The sequence below is a fragment of the Castor canadensis genome, chromosome 17 (assembly GCF_047511655.1).
Source record: "Castor canadensis chromosome 17, mCasCan1.hap1v2, whole genome shotgun sequence".
Taxonomy (NCBI): Eukaryota; Metazoa; Chordata; class Mammalia; order Rodentia; family Castoridae; genus Castor; species Castor canadensis.
In genome coordinates this window covers 56,295,374-56,310,986 of record NC_133402.1, presented here as the reverse complement: position 1 = coordinate 56,310,986, position 15,613 = coordinate 56,295,374, and the positions used below count along the sequence as shown (strand labels likewise).

The 15,613-nt window shown below is 44.6% G+C and overlaps 1 protein-coding gene across 2 annotated transcripts in view; it reads right to left on the bottom strand.

Annotated features, from left to right (window-relative positions):
- Window positions 1–15,613, bottom strand: part of Ephb1 (EPH receptor B1) — a 440,603-nt gene that overhangs the window by 276,546 nt on the left and 148,444 nt on the right. The window contains exons 2-3 of one of the 2 annotated variants that reach the window (XM_074060048.1): window positions 4,058–4,602; window positions 1,190–1,871 (exon numbers count right to left, since the gene is read on the bottom strand). In XM_074060048.1, coding sequence (XP_073916149.1) covers window positions 1,190–1,730 — 541 coding nt within the window. In that variant the 5' untranslated portion in view covers window positions 1,731–1,871; window positions 4,058–4,602. The remainder of the gene's footprint in view (window positions 1–1,189; window positions 1,872–4,057; window positions 4,603–15,613) is intronic. The other variant, XM_074060049.1, reaches the window with a different exon arrangement.

Sequence of the window (15,613 nt, the reverse complement as noted above, 5' to 3'; positions counted from 1 at the left end):
CCAAATTCAGTCACTTCTCAATTACCCTTGAGCAAATTGTCCATGAAAACCCAAATACTCCATGCCCCCCAAAGCTGATGCAGGTTGCAGGTTGCAGAGTGTGTGTGAGGACTGCTAGCTAATACAGTCCTCAAGCTCCAAAGGACTGGATGGAACCGTAATAATCTATTAGGGTCAAGGTGGTCATTTCAAAGCCCAAGTGGAAAAGCATTCTCTTAAAAGAATTAGAACCTCTGAAGGCCACAAGCAAAATTCAAAAATGGAAACAAGTTCTCTCTTCACCAGCCAACCTTAGATTCCCCTACGATCAGCTTTTATGAAGTAGGCAGGACAGAGGTTGAGAGGTTTCCAGACCCTTCCACTCACTCCCAGAGCAGACCAAGCCTTGAGCCCATTCAGTGTATTTTTTATCACATGGAGAAAGAACATAAGCTGTCTAAGACTGAGGAGAGTCAACACGATCACATAATACCCCAAACTGTAGTTTGCATCACTCTGTGTCATTCAGAAGCAAAATGTAGCACAGCACATGTGTATCACACTCCTGCTCCCATCCTAATAGTTTCATCTCCTTCCAGGGCCTGGCATGAGCCCCAGGAGAAAGACAGCCAAGCCAGAGGACTTTGAGTTAATGAGCTGCATGGGTTCAGAACCAAGTTCAATGCTGTGGGAGCTGGACTGAAATGAACTAAAATATTTTCCAAATTCAATCACTTCTCAATTACCCTTGGGCAAATTGTCCATGACAACCTAAATACTCCATGGCCCCCAGAGCTTGAGACTGATACAGGATGTAGAAGTGTGTGTGTGTGTGTGTGTGTGTGTGTGTGTGTGTGTGTGTGTGTATGAAAGAGAGAGAGAGAGAGAGAGAGAGGGAGAGAGAGAGAGACAGAGAGACAGAGAGAGAATGTGTGTGTTTCCAAACTAAATATTGCCTTGTAATTATTATGTTATTTTCCACTGTTCAGAATTTTGCCATCTCTTCCTCTCAGCATGGATACAGACAAGCTGGTTGGACACAACTGGAAAATCATCAGGCCTAGCAGAGGAGATAGTTTCTCCAGCTTTATAATAAGCTATTAGGCTCTTTCTATTTTTGGATGACCAGAGCTGGAAGTAGGAGAATCTTAAAAACCCACCCACCCCCAGATGGGCAGGAAGCAGAGGCTTCAAGAGCCCCAGAGCTTACCCTTGCAGGCCACGCTGTTCTCAGGCTCATAACCGGGCTTGCAGGTGCAGCGCCCAATGGGCACCATCCATTCCCCATCCCCGTTGCAGTAGAGTTTGATGGGCATGTCCACTTCCTCTGCATTGGGGATGCATGTACCCCGAGCAATCACCAGAGATGTGCTCTCTGCCCCTGTCATGGTTTCTGGGAACACTGCAAAATTTTGCACAATGCTGGGACACTTTTTGAAGAAGACACGGACAGAAAGGAGAGACATACAGGCTCCATAATCCTGGAAAGCGAGGTAAAAACCATTCCGAGTAAGAGGCCCGAAGCTCCTGACTTCTGTGTTGACCTTCATCAGCCTTCCCCCGAAGTCCACCTGGGAGAAGCTCTCATCTGCAGCAATGGTGTCTACTTTGAGGTAGGGGGCTTCAGACCAGAAGGCAGACTTCTTGGTGGCAATGACAGAGTCAGTCTCATAGTAGTACAAGTTGAAGGTCTCCTTGCAGGAACCTGGGACATTGGGGAGGCTGCTGCAGTCTCTCACAGTGAAGCGCATCTCTGTATAGATGCGATGAGCCCCCCGCCGATTGATGAAGGTGGTGAGCAGCCAGTTGTTCTGGTTGGGTTCAAAGACATTGCACACCTGGTAGGTGCGGATGGTGTTCAGGTTTTCATCATAGCCACTGACTTCTTCCCACTGTATCAAGCAGGCCACAGGCACATACATGCAAAAACAGAAAATGAAGAGTGAGAAGACAAAAAGAGGTAGAACAGAGGAGAATCTTGGAGCTGAAAGGGGCCTTAAGAGCTCACCAGTCCCACTGCTTGACATCTAACCATAACTTCATTTTAAAGACCATCTTATAAGCAGACATCATAGTTCTCTGCAACCCATCCCCAAATATAACAGACTTTATTCTAGAAAGCATTCCCTCTAACTCACAGCTCTCATGCTGTGACTATGGCTTACATCCATGGGGAAAACCTGCAGCTTTCAGTGCACAGGGACTTCCTTCATCACTGTACAGCCTCTGGTCTTAACAGCGTCTGTGGATCAGAGACCAATTACAGGACACCCCTCCCATTGAAAATCCCCATCTCTGAACCTAATTTCTGTATTATGGTGGATCTCCTTTATATCTCTGAAAAGCACATAGATATAAAGCTTTTCAGAGTTTCTCAATTAACTTAGATTCTTAAAAACTTTTGTTTTATAACATAAATCTCTTTGGAAGAGTTAGACTGTAAAACTGTACAGAGGCTAATGAAGCAAATCATGTTCTGTTGTGTGAAGATTTGAAGCAGAACTGCAATGGAAGTGAAATGTTGAAGGGTGTTACTTAGCAAGTTAGGAAAATTTGTTAATAAGAGACAGGTGACCATGACTCACGTAGAATAAGAGAGCTCTCTTTAGCAACCCTGCAGATTAGAAGAGCGGAGAAAAACACATTTGTTTGTTGTCCCATCCACCAAGTACTATTATCCCCATCTATAGATGAAAAGTCATCATGCAGTTTCCAATGGTACATGGTTTTAAGAGGCGTACAGAAAAGGGGTAGAAAGAAGTGCTTCGAATAGCTTAAGAACTTCTAGATTATTTCAGTAGCAGGCACTGGGAGGGGGTCTATAAAGGAAGGTGATAAAGAAGAGATTTTGGTCATTCTTTCTCTTTGCTGCAAGAGAAGAGGTAGGGGAAACACCTGCCTATATCAGAGCCTGATATAGATCTCAAGAATTGAGGATATTCAAGAATAAAGTTAAAGTTATATCCTGCTGGCCCAAACTAAACAGGGAGAGAAGAAATTAAAGTTAGCAAAATGAAAAGAGAAAGAGGGTTAAGATCCTTGACTACTTGGCAGTTGTGACCAAGATAAGAAAATCATACTCATTTCTTTAAGTGTCCTGCTAATTGCTTATTTTTCATGGTGTGGAGTTCAAATATATAGACTAGAATTCTTGATTAACAGAACTAAATGTCAATTACTTTTGCAATGGAAATGCTTCTTGCAAGGGGTTAAGCCCCTTATGGAGGCAGAAGGACTGAGATAAGTCTCACCTTCAAAATTGTGCCAGGGCAGTGGAAAAACAAGCATTGTGCCGTGGAAAAAACAAGCATTGTGCCAAGGAAAAAAATGGGCACATGGACAGCTGACTCTACACTTCTAGGCCTCACTCATGGTCACACTGAGGTACCCAAGCTGCAGTCCACTGAGACCCTTGCTAGCTCCTAGCTCCTTCCAGCCCTTCCACAGTGCCAGTGTCCTCCCCAGCCCAAGGTCCTTGGTCAGTTCCTTCCAGTACCCTTCCACTAGTTTAGGGGCAGAGGGCCATTCTTATTCGCTGCCCTACATAAAATCTCAGCTCCTCCATAAAGCACCCAGCACCCTATCTATCACTTGATTCCCAACCACCATTTGTGGCTTCAAATATCTCTCTCCCTGCTCCACTTTACTTACTGCAATCTCAAAGTCTTTACCTTTCCCAAATCCATGCTATCTCCCACTTCCAAGCCTGTGCTGTTTACATAGAGTAAAATGCCTTCCTGTTCTTTGCCTGAGTTACTGGGTTTGGAAAACCTTCCAGCTACCAGCTCATGCACTCTGGGCTCAACTGGATACTGCATCTTGGCACCTACTCTGTGCTTCTCTGTCTCCATGCCCTCCACTGTAAGAACACATGCACCTTGACACAGGGCATCTCCCCCAGGGAGGTCTCTCAAGGGCCACAGCACATCACCGACATTCAGCATCTGGACATAGCACCTGAGCAGGGTGATACACATGCATGTGAATGAATGTGCCTATCCCAGGCCCTGCCACCAGCAGAAAGAAACGTCAACTGCACAGCTCACATGGAGTATAAATTCACACTGTCAAACCTCACCTGGGCTTGGCTTAATTTCTTATTGATCTCTAGATGTAGAAGAACTACTTTTTCTTCCTTCTTGAAGATGGTGTTATGTTCTATTTAAACGTGTTTGTTAAAGTTATGTTCTGCTTGCCTGGTTTTTTGGAAACCAGAAAGCAAATATATTAGGCAGAAGTTGCTGACAGTGTTTCAAATCAAGTTTTCGACCTCCCTCCCTTTCCAGGTCATTATGAAACATTTTCCCAATTGACCTTCCATGACTTTCAAGGGAAGGACAGCTTTCTTCTACTGTTCCACAATTGTTGAAATTCAGCAGGTCTCATGATTCATTGTTCCAGCTTCATCTTGTCACAAAAGTGGGGCTCTTTTGTCCATGTTCATGTGAAGCATGTGTACCCATTTGGGGGTGACCTGGCCCAGGCAGAGTCTCTGACCACCCAAGACTTTTGCAGCTCTGTTGTGGGGGGCAGAACAGGAAGCCCCGTCTGCTGGGCTCACCTTGGCACTGAAACATCGGCAAGTCTTTAGATAAACAGAATAAGGATTTCAGTCTCCTGGAGCTGGAATATTGAGAACATTTATCTTAGAAAATGACACTGATTAGTATTATAAGACCCATCAGAGGTAATTGTTTCAGGCATTAACCTCTCTGGGCCTCAGTTTTCTCATCTGTAAAATGAGGAATCATACTGGGTGACCTTAAGTTGTAAAATTCTACAGATCTAATTGATTCCTTGACAGCTCCTAAGGGAGCGATCAAAGCAAATTAGAGGGGATATAGCTGTATATTCAAAGGGAAAGAGTAGAAAGAAGCTCAGAGAAAGGAAAATAGCTTCCTGTTGTTTGGGGAGAGGCCATAATGGAGTCTCACATTAGTTTTTCTCTCTCTTTCATTCTTCTCCTGTCAGCAGGTGCTACAGGGGCTGGAGAGATAAGTGATCAGAGTGAACTACACTAGGGAAAAATGCTTTCCAGAGCAAGTAGCAATCAGGATGGGGGGATTTGGGTTAATGGAGACAAGGGTGGGATGGCACTCCTAGCAGGGAGGGACAAACATTGTTATTTGTGTATGATACTTGGAATCAGCCTCATTGCTTTATAGTTATACCTCACTCATTCATCAATGAAAAAATATTTACTGAATGCCAGCTTTATGCCAGACATTCCATTAGCCACTGGGGATACAGAAATACAAAGCTTATAATCTAGTGAGAAGAACAGAAATTAGAAATGATTATTAAAATAACTAAATAACTACAATTGTGCTAACTGCTATGAGGGAAAATTATGGGTGCCAAGAAAGGGGGTATACGTGCTATGCAGAAAAGTGTCAGGGAAGAGCCTCCAAACTAAGGTGGTATGGATGGAGAGAAGTTAACCTTTTCTTGGGGGCAGAGAAGGGGCAGAGCATCTGTGCTCAGGACACAAAAGTGCAAAATCCCTGCGGTGGGGCAAAAGCAACCTGGTACCATTGAGGAATGAATCCTGTGTGATAGAGGAGTTATAAAAGGCTGGAGGTGGTAAGACTAAGCCAAAAGGGAAGGCAGATCAGCTCTAAAATTTTGAATTTCAACCTGAGTGTAAGTACAAGTCATTGATGAGTTTTAGGGCGAAAAGACAGAGGTGATCAGAGTTGAATTTTTTAAAGATGTCTCAGATGCAATGTAGACTGGACAGGAGAGCAGCTTAAATACATAGGCAGGACAACTGGAAGTCATTGTAGTTGTCCAGGCAAAGAGTATGGTGGGCTGGACCAGATCTGTATACACTGCAAAGAGATTTTAGGGGGAAAAATCTCTATGTCCTCACTGTACCTACTATGAAAGCAACAGACCCAAGGGGCCACGTGTCCCCTGAATGCCCTTTTACGCAGCAGACCTAACTCCCTTATTAGGCTTATCAGATTCTAAGGAATGCTGATTCCCCAACCCTTTCTCTCTCTCCTTCCTTTAAAAAAAAGGAGGGGGGGGGTGTGCCAGTATTGGGTAGTCTACCCCCATTAAATGCCCCATTTCCTGTTCAGGGATAAATTTCTTTCACCCTGAGCCTGTGCTGGCTCCAGTCCCTGCCATGTCTTCTCACTGCTCACTTCAAACCTGATTGATTCCCTAAAGGTCTCTGGTCAGTGGCCATTTCTCAGCCTCCATTCTAAGCAGTTAACACATTCCCTACTGTGTTCCTTCCTATAATTATCTCCGCCCACCAACACAACTTCAAAACACCATGATTCACTTATCAGATTGGCAAAAAATTAAAAAAATAAAATGCCAATTCTCAGTAAGAAAGTACGGAATAGGACACCACTGCCTAAGTCTGTAGTAGAAGTAAACCAGTGACATCTTTTAGAAGTCCATGAACTGGCTTCTCTCAACATTGGAAATGTTGGGATAAACAAGTCAGCAGGAAAAGGTGAATTATTTGTCAAAGCTGTTGAGGACTAGGTAACCATCTACAGAAAGCATAACTCATACTTTATACCAGGATACATTCCCATTAAATCAAAGAATTAAAGATTACAAAAGGAAACCATGAAAGTACCAAAAATTTATAAATTCAGCTCTATCAATATTCTGTAATTTTTTAATGAGCATATTGAAAAAAACTCTAAGCAAAGTCAAAAGAAAGAAGAAAAAACAATGGAGGGGAAAAAATTCTTTGTGGGCTGGCAGAGTGTCTCAGGTGGTTGACTTTTTGGCTAGCAAGGGTGAGACCCTGAGCTAAACACTGTACAATTTTTAAAAAAAGTTTTGTAACTTGTCACAGATAAAGTGCTAATTTCCCTTAACAATTAAAGAGAACTTACACATCAGTAATAAAATAGAAAAATAGGTGAAAAATACCAATAAACCATACACTGAGATACAGATATTGCTCTTAAATATATTAAAAGATGTTGAATGTTAATAGTTACTACAAAAAAAAAAGGTGTGGGGTTTGTTTTATTTTGTTTTGTTTTTTGGTACTAGGGTTTGAACTCAGTGCTCTATCACTTGAACAACACCTTCAACTCTTTTTGCTTTAGGTTATTTTTCAGATAGGGTCTTCTGTTTTTTTTCTTTGAGGCAGGCCTCAGACTGTGATCCTCCTACCTATGCTTCTTGGTGGTTGAGATTACTGGTGTGAGCCAGTCCACCTGGCCTGAGAACAAAAGCTTGGTAACATTAAGTTGGAAAGGGTGTAGGAGATAAACATTCTGATACACAGTTGGATGGAGGGCAAACTGTAGAACCTCTAGGGAAATTTTAATTGTAGTTATCAAAAATTATAACTGCACATTCCCTTTGGCTCAGCAATTCCACTCGGACATATTTTCATGTATTTGAAATTAGGTATGCACACAGTTATTGACTATAGACACTACCACTTCTAGAACTCTACTCATCCCCTGGGAACTTGGAGGTGGCCAGGCCTCTGAGAATCATGGTACTGTGGATGATGCAGGAGCCCTCCCAGAATCTGTTATGAGGGGACCTCTGGGAGCTCTGCATAAACATGGTGAAACAATGAACTATTAACTGAGTCTGAAACACTCACCAACTAATAGCATAAGGGGCTCAGAGTCTGAACTAATTTGACCAAAAGAAAATAAGGTCTGAGACATTGTTGTACATCTTTTTGGTGGAGTAAGATTTCGGTTCACTGCATGCCAATTCGACTCTAGTCCTCCTTGGAGGACTTCTTTTGCCAGCATTGGCATTTGAACGTGGGGTTTTGCACTTGTGAGGTAAAGCTTGAGCCATGCTTTCAGCTCTGTGTGCTCTGTTTATTTGGGAGATAGGATCTTGCTTTTTGCCCAGACTGGCCTGGACCATGATCTTCCTATTTTACGCTTCCCACAATGGCTCAAATACAGACACATGCCACCACGCTCAACTTTTTCCCATTGAAATGGAGTCTCGTAAACTTTTTTGCATGGGCTAGCCTGGACCCATGATCCTCCCCAAAGCCTTCCACACAGCTTGGGGTGACAGTCATGCACCCAGCTATTGGTTGAGATGGGGGTCTCATGAATTTTTTTGCCTGGACTGGCCTGGAACACTGACCCTCCTGTCCTCATTTGCCATAGTAGCCAGAATTACAGACATGAGCCAGCAGCACTGACTTCAACTAGAATCTTTAATAGGGCACTGAAGACCTTTGTTAACGTCCATGAACTGGTGAATGCCTAAACAAAATATGATGTACCCATACAACGGAAGACTATTTGGAATTACAAAAGAATGAAGTACTGGTATATACTGCAACATGGATGAACCTCTAAACCATCCATTATGCTAAGTGAAGGAAGCTGTGTGTCTCAAAAACCATGTATTTCATGACTGCATATCTATGAGATGTTCAAAAGGATCAAATCTACCGACAGAAAGGTATATTGATAGAGCACCTGCCTAGCAAGCATGAGGCCCTGAGTTCAAACCCCAGAACCACTAAAAAAGGGAAAGGTACATTAATATTTGTGTGTGCATAGGGGTGGGAATGGAATTGTAATGATTACAAACCTTGTCAATTCACTAAAATAATTGAATTGTATACTTAAAATTTAAGTACATTTATGGCAAGTAGTAATACCTCAATATACCTTAAAAAAACAACTGTCTGCTAGTCTAGCCTATATCAACACCTCAGCAGTGCTCGCTTGGCCTCTTAAAGTCACAATCACCATGCCCATAGCAACACCACACCCCTGTTCATCCTACCCCCTTCTGCCAAGGATGTCCTGCTCATCTCTTTTCCCCTGCAAACCAGTGCAACAGTCACTCCATCAGGTTTGTTTGTGGATGAACAAATAATGCCTTATCTGAGGCAAATGTGGCAACTAGAAAGAGGACAGGTGGCCAAAAACATTCTTATCTCTGAGACAGAAACTGAGTTCAGAGATTGGGCCTGGGGAGTATCTGAAAGTTGGTCCTCAGATAGGATCAGAACCAAAAGCCCAACTCCCCATCCCAAAACTACTTAATTTTCCAACCTGAGGTCAGTCAGGTCAAAAGTGCCTTTCATGTCCTATGCCCAATTCATCACCACAATTTTCCATTTCTTCCAGGACAATATTCCTCCTGTAAGGCCTCTCTCTTACATTCCTACAGCCACTGCACTTAGTGCTGACCTTACCCCATGCTGACGTTTAGACTTTAATGCCCTTCACCCACCTCACACTTATCCCATCTGATCTCCTCCAAGACAAACGACCAAGGGATAGCAGAAGTGGATGGACACTGCTTTAGATGACCAAGACCTTTTGTTGACAAATAGGCAAACTGAGGCCCAGAGACATTCAATAGCTGCCCAAAGTCAGGCAACTGATCGATGGCTGGGTGAGCTCTCTGCAGCTCCCTCCTTCAAGGAGGCTCAGATTTTACATCCTCCATGATGACTTCCCCAGCTTATATCCAGCTACTATTTTTCTGAATGCTTCAAGCATGATTGAGTTTATTCCACACAATTTAGCATTTGATAACACACTGCTTTGAACTACTCTTTAATTGCTTTGTGTGTGTGGCTTTGGTTTCTGCTACCAGGCTGTGAGCTCCTTGAGGACAGGGAATTATGTTTTGACTAATTTATTAGTACATTTCAATAAGTGAAATCATTCCATGCATTTAGCTAAATAACACGGGTGCTATGTAACAGCATTTATTCAGTAATGGCTGGTACCAGTGAAACCCACAGGTTTCTCAGGGCCCCATCCACACTCTATTTCCTTCTCAGTTTTTATCCTGAGTAATCTCATCCACACAGAGGGCTCTAGCCACCGTGGTGTACATCTCTACCTTGACCTCTCTGGTGTTATATATCTTGGTCTTATATATCCTGCCGCCTGTTGGATGCCTCCTGACACCTGGAATGTACCATCTTTCTCTCTGCAGACCCCTTACTATGGACACCATCTTGACCACACAGTCCCCAGTGCTAGATGTCTAGTTCATCCCTTAACTTCTCTACCTTCTCAGTTCCTGGTCCTTCACTTGAGGAAAGGCAGATGCCACCAGGTGAACCTGTCCCTGGGAAAAGAAGAAACAAATCAGCCTTGCAAAACCTACAGAATATTAACAGCCTTTTAAAGGGCACTGTTATTGATGCAAACAGACCACCTGTCTTTGAGATAAGCATAATAAAGAAAACAATGATATCCATTAGAAAGTACTTGTTCAGGCTTTAAGACTATGACTTTGATGTATGAGAAAGACATCTCTAGGTCTCTGTAAACTCTAGCTTGTTAGACTGGCTTATAGAAAGTCAGAGCTCACAGGTCTGTTTCTCTGGAGTAGCTCAGATGCCTGTTGATATCTGACAGTGCATATTGACTATTTGCAGTCTGGCTGATTGTGTACCTCTGTGTGCATATATGTGATGTGTGTATGCAAAACATGCCATCAAAACTCATTTATCTGTATGAACAGTCCTCCTTCAAAACCATCCTCATGGGCTCTTCCCTCCAGTCCATCTACACTGCTTTCTAGAACAACTTCCAGAAACTACAACACATTCTTTATCCTTCAAGGATGGCTTCAAATCAGAAATGGTCAAAGGTCATATAGAGACAATTTTGATGAATGAGAAGGATGAGCAAGCTAAGAAATATTTATTGGCCAAAGATGAAGAGCCACCACACAATGAGGTTAAGAGATTTGAGCTCATTCCACTCTGTGCCTCTAAAGACAGTTCCAAGCATAAATTTTGGAGTTCTGGAAAAGTTTTTGATATTTGACCCTTCCCTTGAGTGCTTGAATGCCCCACCCCTCCCAGAAAGCCCAATGGCCACCATGATGCTGTAACATAGGAATCTCCACAAACAAACCATGTCTATAAGGCTGTCTAGGAAGGTCCACTTCCTCTAGACACTTTCATTTCAAGTGGGGAAAGAAATGATTAGAGTAGGGTTTTGTTAGCCTAACAAGAGCCCAGCAATTCTGACCTGTTTCAAGCCCAGCTCATTGAATTCATTTCTTAAATAAGAAATAAGAAGAGTGTTTACTTCTTCCCCAAGAAGCATTCTAGGTGTTAGTGACACAGCAGTTAATAAGAGACAAAGTCCTGGCCCTACAGACCTTATATTCTAATAAGAGAATCAGAGGGTAAACAAGCAAACAAATAAATACTATGAATTTGAATAGTATTAAATATTACCAGAAAGCAAGCCAGGAGATAGAGTGGTAATTAGTTATTGGGTTGGTCCAGGAAAGCCTCCCTCTGAGCAGAGTGACACATACTAGTCACACTAGAAGGGCATTCCAGGCACAGAGAAACCTTTGAGAGCAAGAGTGGCCAGGCATTTTGTGGAGAAAGTGAGGGCTACAAGAAAGTATGGCCACAAGAACAAAGAGTAAGGAAGAGTGGAAGGAGATGAGGCTGGTGGGGAGGATTTGGCCAGGGCCAAGTACATGCTATCCCTGCAAGTTACAGTTCTGTGACCAAAGATGACTTTCTAAGCTTGTTTCCTCATCTGCAAAATACTATTTACCTTGCAGGGTGTGATGAGGCCTGAAAGATGATGGAAGTAACTCATCTAGCACTCTGCCTGTAGTTAACTATAATTCACTGAGTACCAATTAATATCATTACTAGTATGATCACCAAGATTAGTACTGTGTTAACCTCAGGATGCACCTTCAGCTGAGTCATCAGGTCAAAGAGTGTGGAAATCATCTCAATTCTAGATAAATGCTCCCGCCCTGTGATCAGCAGGATGCAGGGAATGAAGAGTCAAACTCCCTCTCCTTCCAGGCCCAGAGGGAGGCCAGCAGCTCCCTTCCCTTCCCTTCCCCTCTGGAAGTCTCCCAGCCTTCCTCTGGATCTACTTCAACATGGTCGCTTTTCCTCTATACAGGAAATCTCTGGACCACAGTCAGCCACCAGCTCAGACCACAGGAAATGAAACTGGACATAGCTTACAGGCATTAGGCCCATTCCACAGTATGTATTTGGTCATATGCTGTAGTTAGGGGGAAGCTGCTATTTTACAAACATTTGTTGCCACTGTGCCCTATGGGACTATCATGGAACTTTGTGGGCATTTCCCAGTTGGGGACATGGCTGCCTCACTGAACAAGAAGCCCCCTGGAGTCAACTTCACAGAGCCCAAAGGAACCCAAAGACTCCTTATGGCAGCAGATGGCTCAGGACTGGGATGGAGTCATCACTATCAATGTTCCCACCAATCAGCTTAGACCCCTAAGCATGAAGCTCCAGTGTAGACAATAGACTAGGCTTGAAAGAGCTGGGATATTAGACAAGCTAGGGGGCTAATTAAAATGTAAAATGTGGTCTGTGGGGCATAAACTCCTACAAGCCCAGAGGGATCTATCATTTAGTACACCAACCAACCAAGGCTCCCCTGAGGCCTTGAGTACCAGCTCACCTCCCAATATGCTTAATTTACCTCCCAGATGTGCTGGGCTGGAGGATACAAATAGCCCCTTCATTCATTACCATGGTCTATGTGGTGTGCTAAAGAAAAGGGTAGCTGACCCAGGGTGCAGCATGGCTTCCGACAGCCCAGAGCCTTGAAAGGCCTTCCATAAGGCTGTGGCCCAGGGCAATGAACTACAGATTCACAGCAAGGACATGCTTCTTGGAGCGCACAACAGCAAGGGAATGGGGATGAGCAATATAGGTAGAAAATTAGCAAAAATCGTATACATAATGATTCCCAGTGCAAATTCCAATAGCCAAGCTCCATAAAATCCCTTTGGAAACTTGGATGGTAGAGAAGTACAGGAAGTGGAGGAGAGGGTCCCAAGTGAAGTGCATCTGATCCTGAAAGGGGGCATTTGTGCTTAATCAGACCAGTCTTTGGGGTTAAGATGCACTGCTGCAATTCTGGTCAACCTCAGAGCCCAGATCAATGTGAGAATACCGTAAGTGGTAAAGTTCACCAGCACTGGACTCAGTCAGACCTGGCTGTGTGACCATGGGCAAATCTTTAAACCACTAAGAGTCTTAGTTTCCCTCTCTGCAATACAGGGAAACTAACAGTACCCACCTAGTGAGATGGTTGTGAGGATGTGTGATTACCACCTCTGAGGAACTTAAACCCAAAGTTTCTAGTCAGGCTCCTAGTGAATCAGTTAACATGGATACCAGCCCTCTGCTTAGCCTCTCTGACCACAGGTCAGTTACTTTGCCTTGATGGTCTTGGCTCTCTTGCCATAATGTATGTGATCTACAGGTCTATCCTATCTGGTTGCCTGCCTTATGCTTTTATCTTTGGTGTTCCTGTGCATGTATGTGTGTGAGCATGCCTGTGTAAGCATGTGTGCTAGTTGAGGGCCTCCTTTGAGCATGCCCACTCCTTGAAGGCCAAATGACCATTGGTCAGCTCTGCCCACTCTAGGCTAGGGGGAGCTCCCCTCACAGCTCAGAAACCTATGGGTATGGGAACCAGATTATCACAAAGTGAGACTGGCCAAGGTCCAGACAGCTCACATCTCCTTGCAGACTGACACATATTGCACCTCAGTTTCTGCCAGCACACCAGGAGAAACTCTGTGGGCCTGTGCCTCAGGAGGGGCTCCTGGTCCTCACCCCCAGGCCACCGTAACCTCCACAGGCAGCAGTATTACGTACCAGGCCCTGCCTGGAGTGGGGTCCTCACCTATCATGACAGCTGCTGCTGCTGTTGACACTGCAACAGTGACAAATTCATCCTTCTGACAAGATCCCTTTAGCTAATTCACAGGGGGCTAGGAATTAAGACACTGTTTCTCTCTGTCTCTGTTGAGATTTAAAATACCTCCAGCTGGGGTATTTAAAGAGTATAATGGGCTGGCCCTCTTGGGTCTGCCTTCCCCTTTCCTCCTCTTTCCCATTTCCCAAACTCATCCCCCACCCCACCAGTCAGCCCTATAACAAGGAGGTCCAGAAAACAAGAAAGAAAAAAAAAAAAAAAAAAAAAGGGGAGGGAACCAGTGCTTGGCTGGTCACTATGGCAACGGTGGCAGGGTATTCAGCTGCCATTATCCCAGTGCCTCACACATGTGATTATCTTAAGCTGTCGATTGAATGTGGTTCTCACTGCTGCCCAACAAGGCCTTGTTCGACAAGGCAGGGGCGGGAGCTGTGGGCCCCAGGACACAGCTGCCTAATACTGCTAGGCTCAGACCCCAGCTCCATTGATGGAAAAGCAGAGTGTCACCCCTGGAGAGACTGGTGGCATTTCTCTTCAGCTTAGAGGGATGCTGGTTCAGAATGCACAGCAGAGGCCAGCCTGGAGCTTGGCCACCACGTTGGGTTATAGGCTGGGGAAATGGGCTTTCAATTCTATGAGCTCAGTGCACATGGGTCATGCTGGCTGTGGCCGGCTGGAGCTGTTCTGCAGACAAGAGAGCTAGCCATGGGAGAAGGGAAGGGCTGGGCGTTCTTGGGAGGAACTCTTGGCTTCATTCCCATTCTCAGAGTAGAGAAAATTCTCGGTTTCAGGGTGCAAGTAAGCCAAATCTGGCCTGAGAAGAGGAAGTCCCTCATCCATCCTGACTGCCCCTTGACACACACCCCAATTGAATGGAAATGTGGCCAGAATGTACAGCCTACTGCATTCAGCACCTGTCTTTTCCTGGGAATGTGGCTCTTGGAGCTTGATTCAAGGAAGCCTAGGAGGACTTGGGCCTCTGTTGAGAATTATCTAATTCTTTTCCCTAGTCTCCTGGACTTGGCTCCAGGCCATTTCTGGACTAAGCTTCCCACGACCAGGTACATTCCCTGAATAACAAGATCGCTCATCAGCCACCCCCCCCTCACTAAAGTCACTCCAGTTTTTCCAATGTTCCTTTTAAATTTCAGCTCCCAAATTAAGCCCAAGATTTCAGATATGCTCAAGCCAGCACCACACACAGTGGTGACCTACCATCACCTGCGACTTGCACCTGGATTGCTTTGAATACCTGAGATCAGCCTGGCTTTACCTCCACCTCCACCCTGTAGTCAGCTCCATGAAGATGTGCTAGCCACACCCAGGTCCTCATGACCTACAGCACTATCCAGTGCATCACCCCTGTCTCATTTGTGCACAATTAATTGTACCTAAGTGCAAACACAAACCACTACCATTGACTCTGTTGGCTGGAAAGCAGTGCTTCCAATCAGCCAGAGAAGTCTGAATCTTGACTCCGACACACATCATGTTGATTGTCATCTGTGACACAGGAATATGTGTTGGACTTGCCTATTTCTACCAGTGATGCATGGACATGAGGACGTGTCATGCCGGGACCTTCAGCTCTAGTGGAGTTAGAGCTGCTTGTTCAGCAGAACTGACACTGAGGCCACTGAATGGGACAAAATAGCTCACTGGGGTCCCCGCACAGCTCTCCTTTCCTGGAAGTCTTCACTTTCTGAACATTTGCCAAGGCCTAGTGTGGAAGCTGACCTAGTCAGGCTCCTCTGTCACTGTCTGAGGCCAGCCATCTGCAGGGACCACTTGTATTCTCTTCTGAACTTCCGGTCAGGGCTCACCTGCTCCCTAAGTGTGGCTTCCCACTTCCCACTGCACTTGGACTTACAACTCTTTGCTCCCCAACTCACACATCACAACTAACCTGCTCTACATCCCCTTCACTTGTAGAGCTTGCTTTA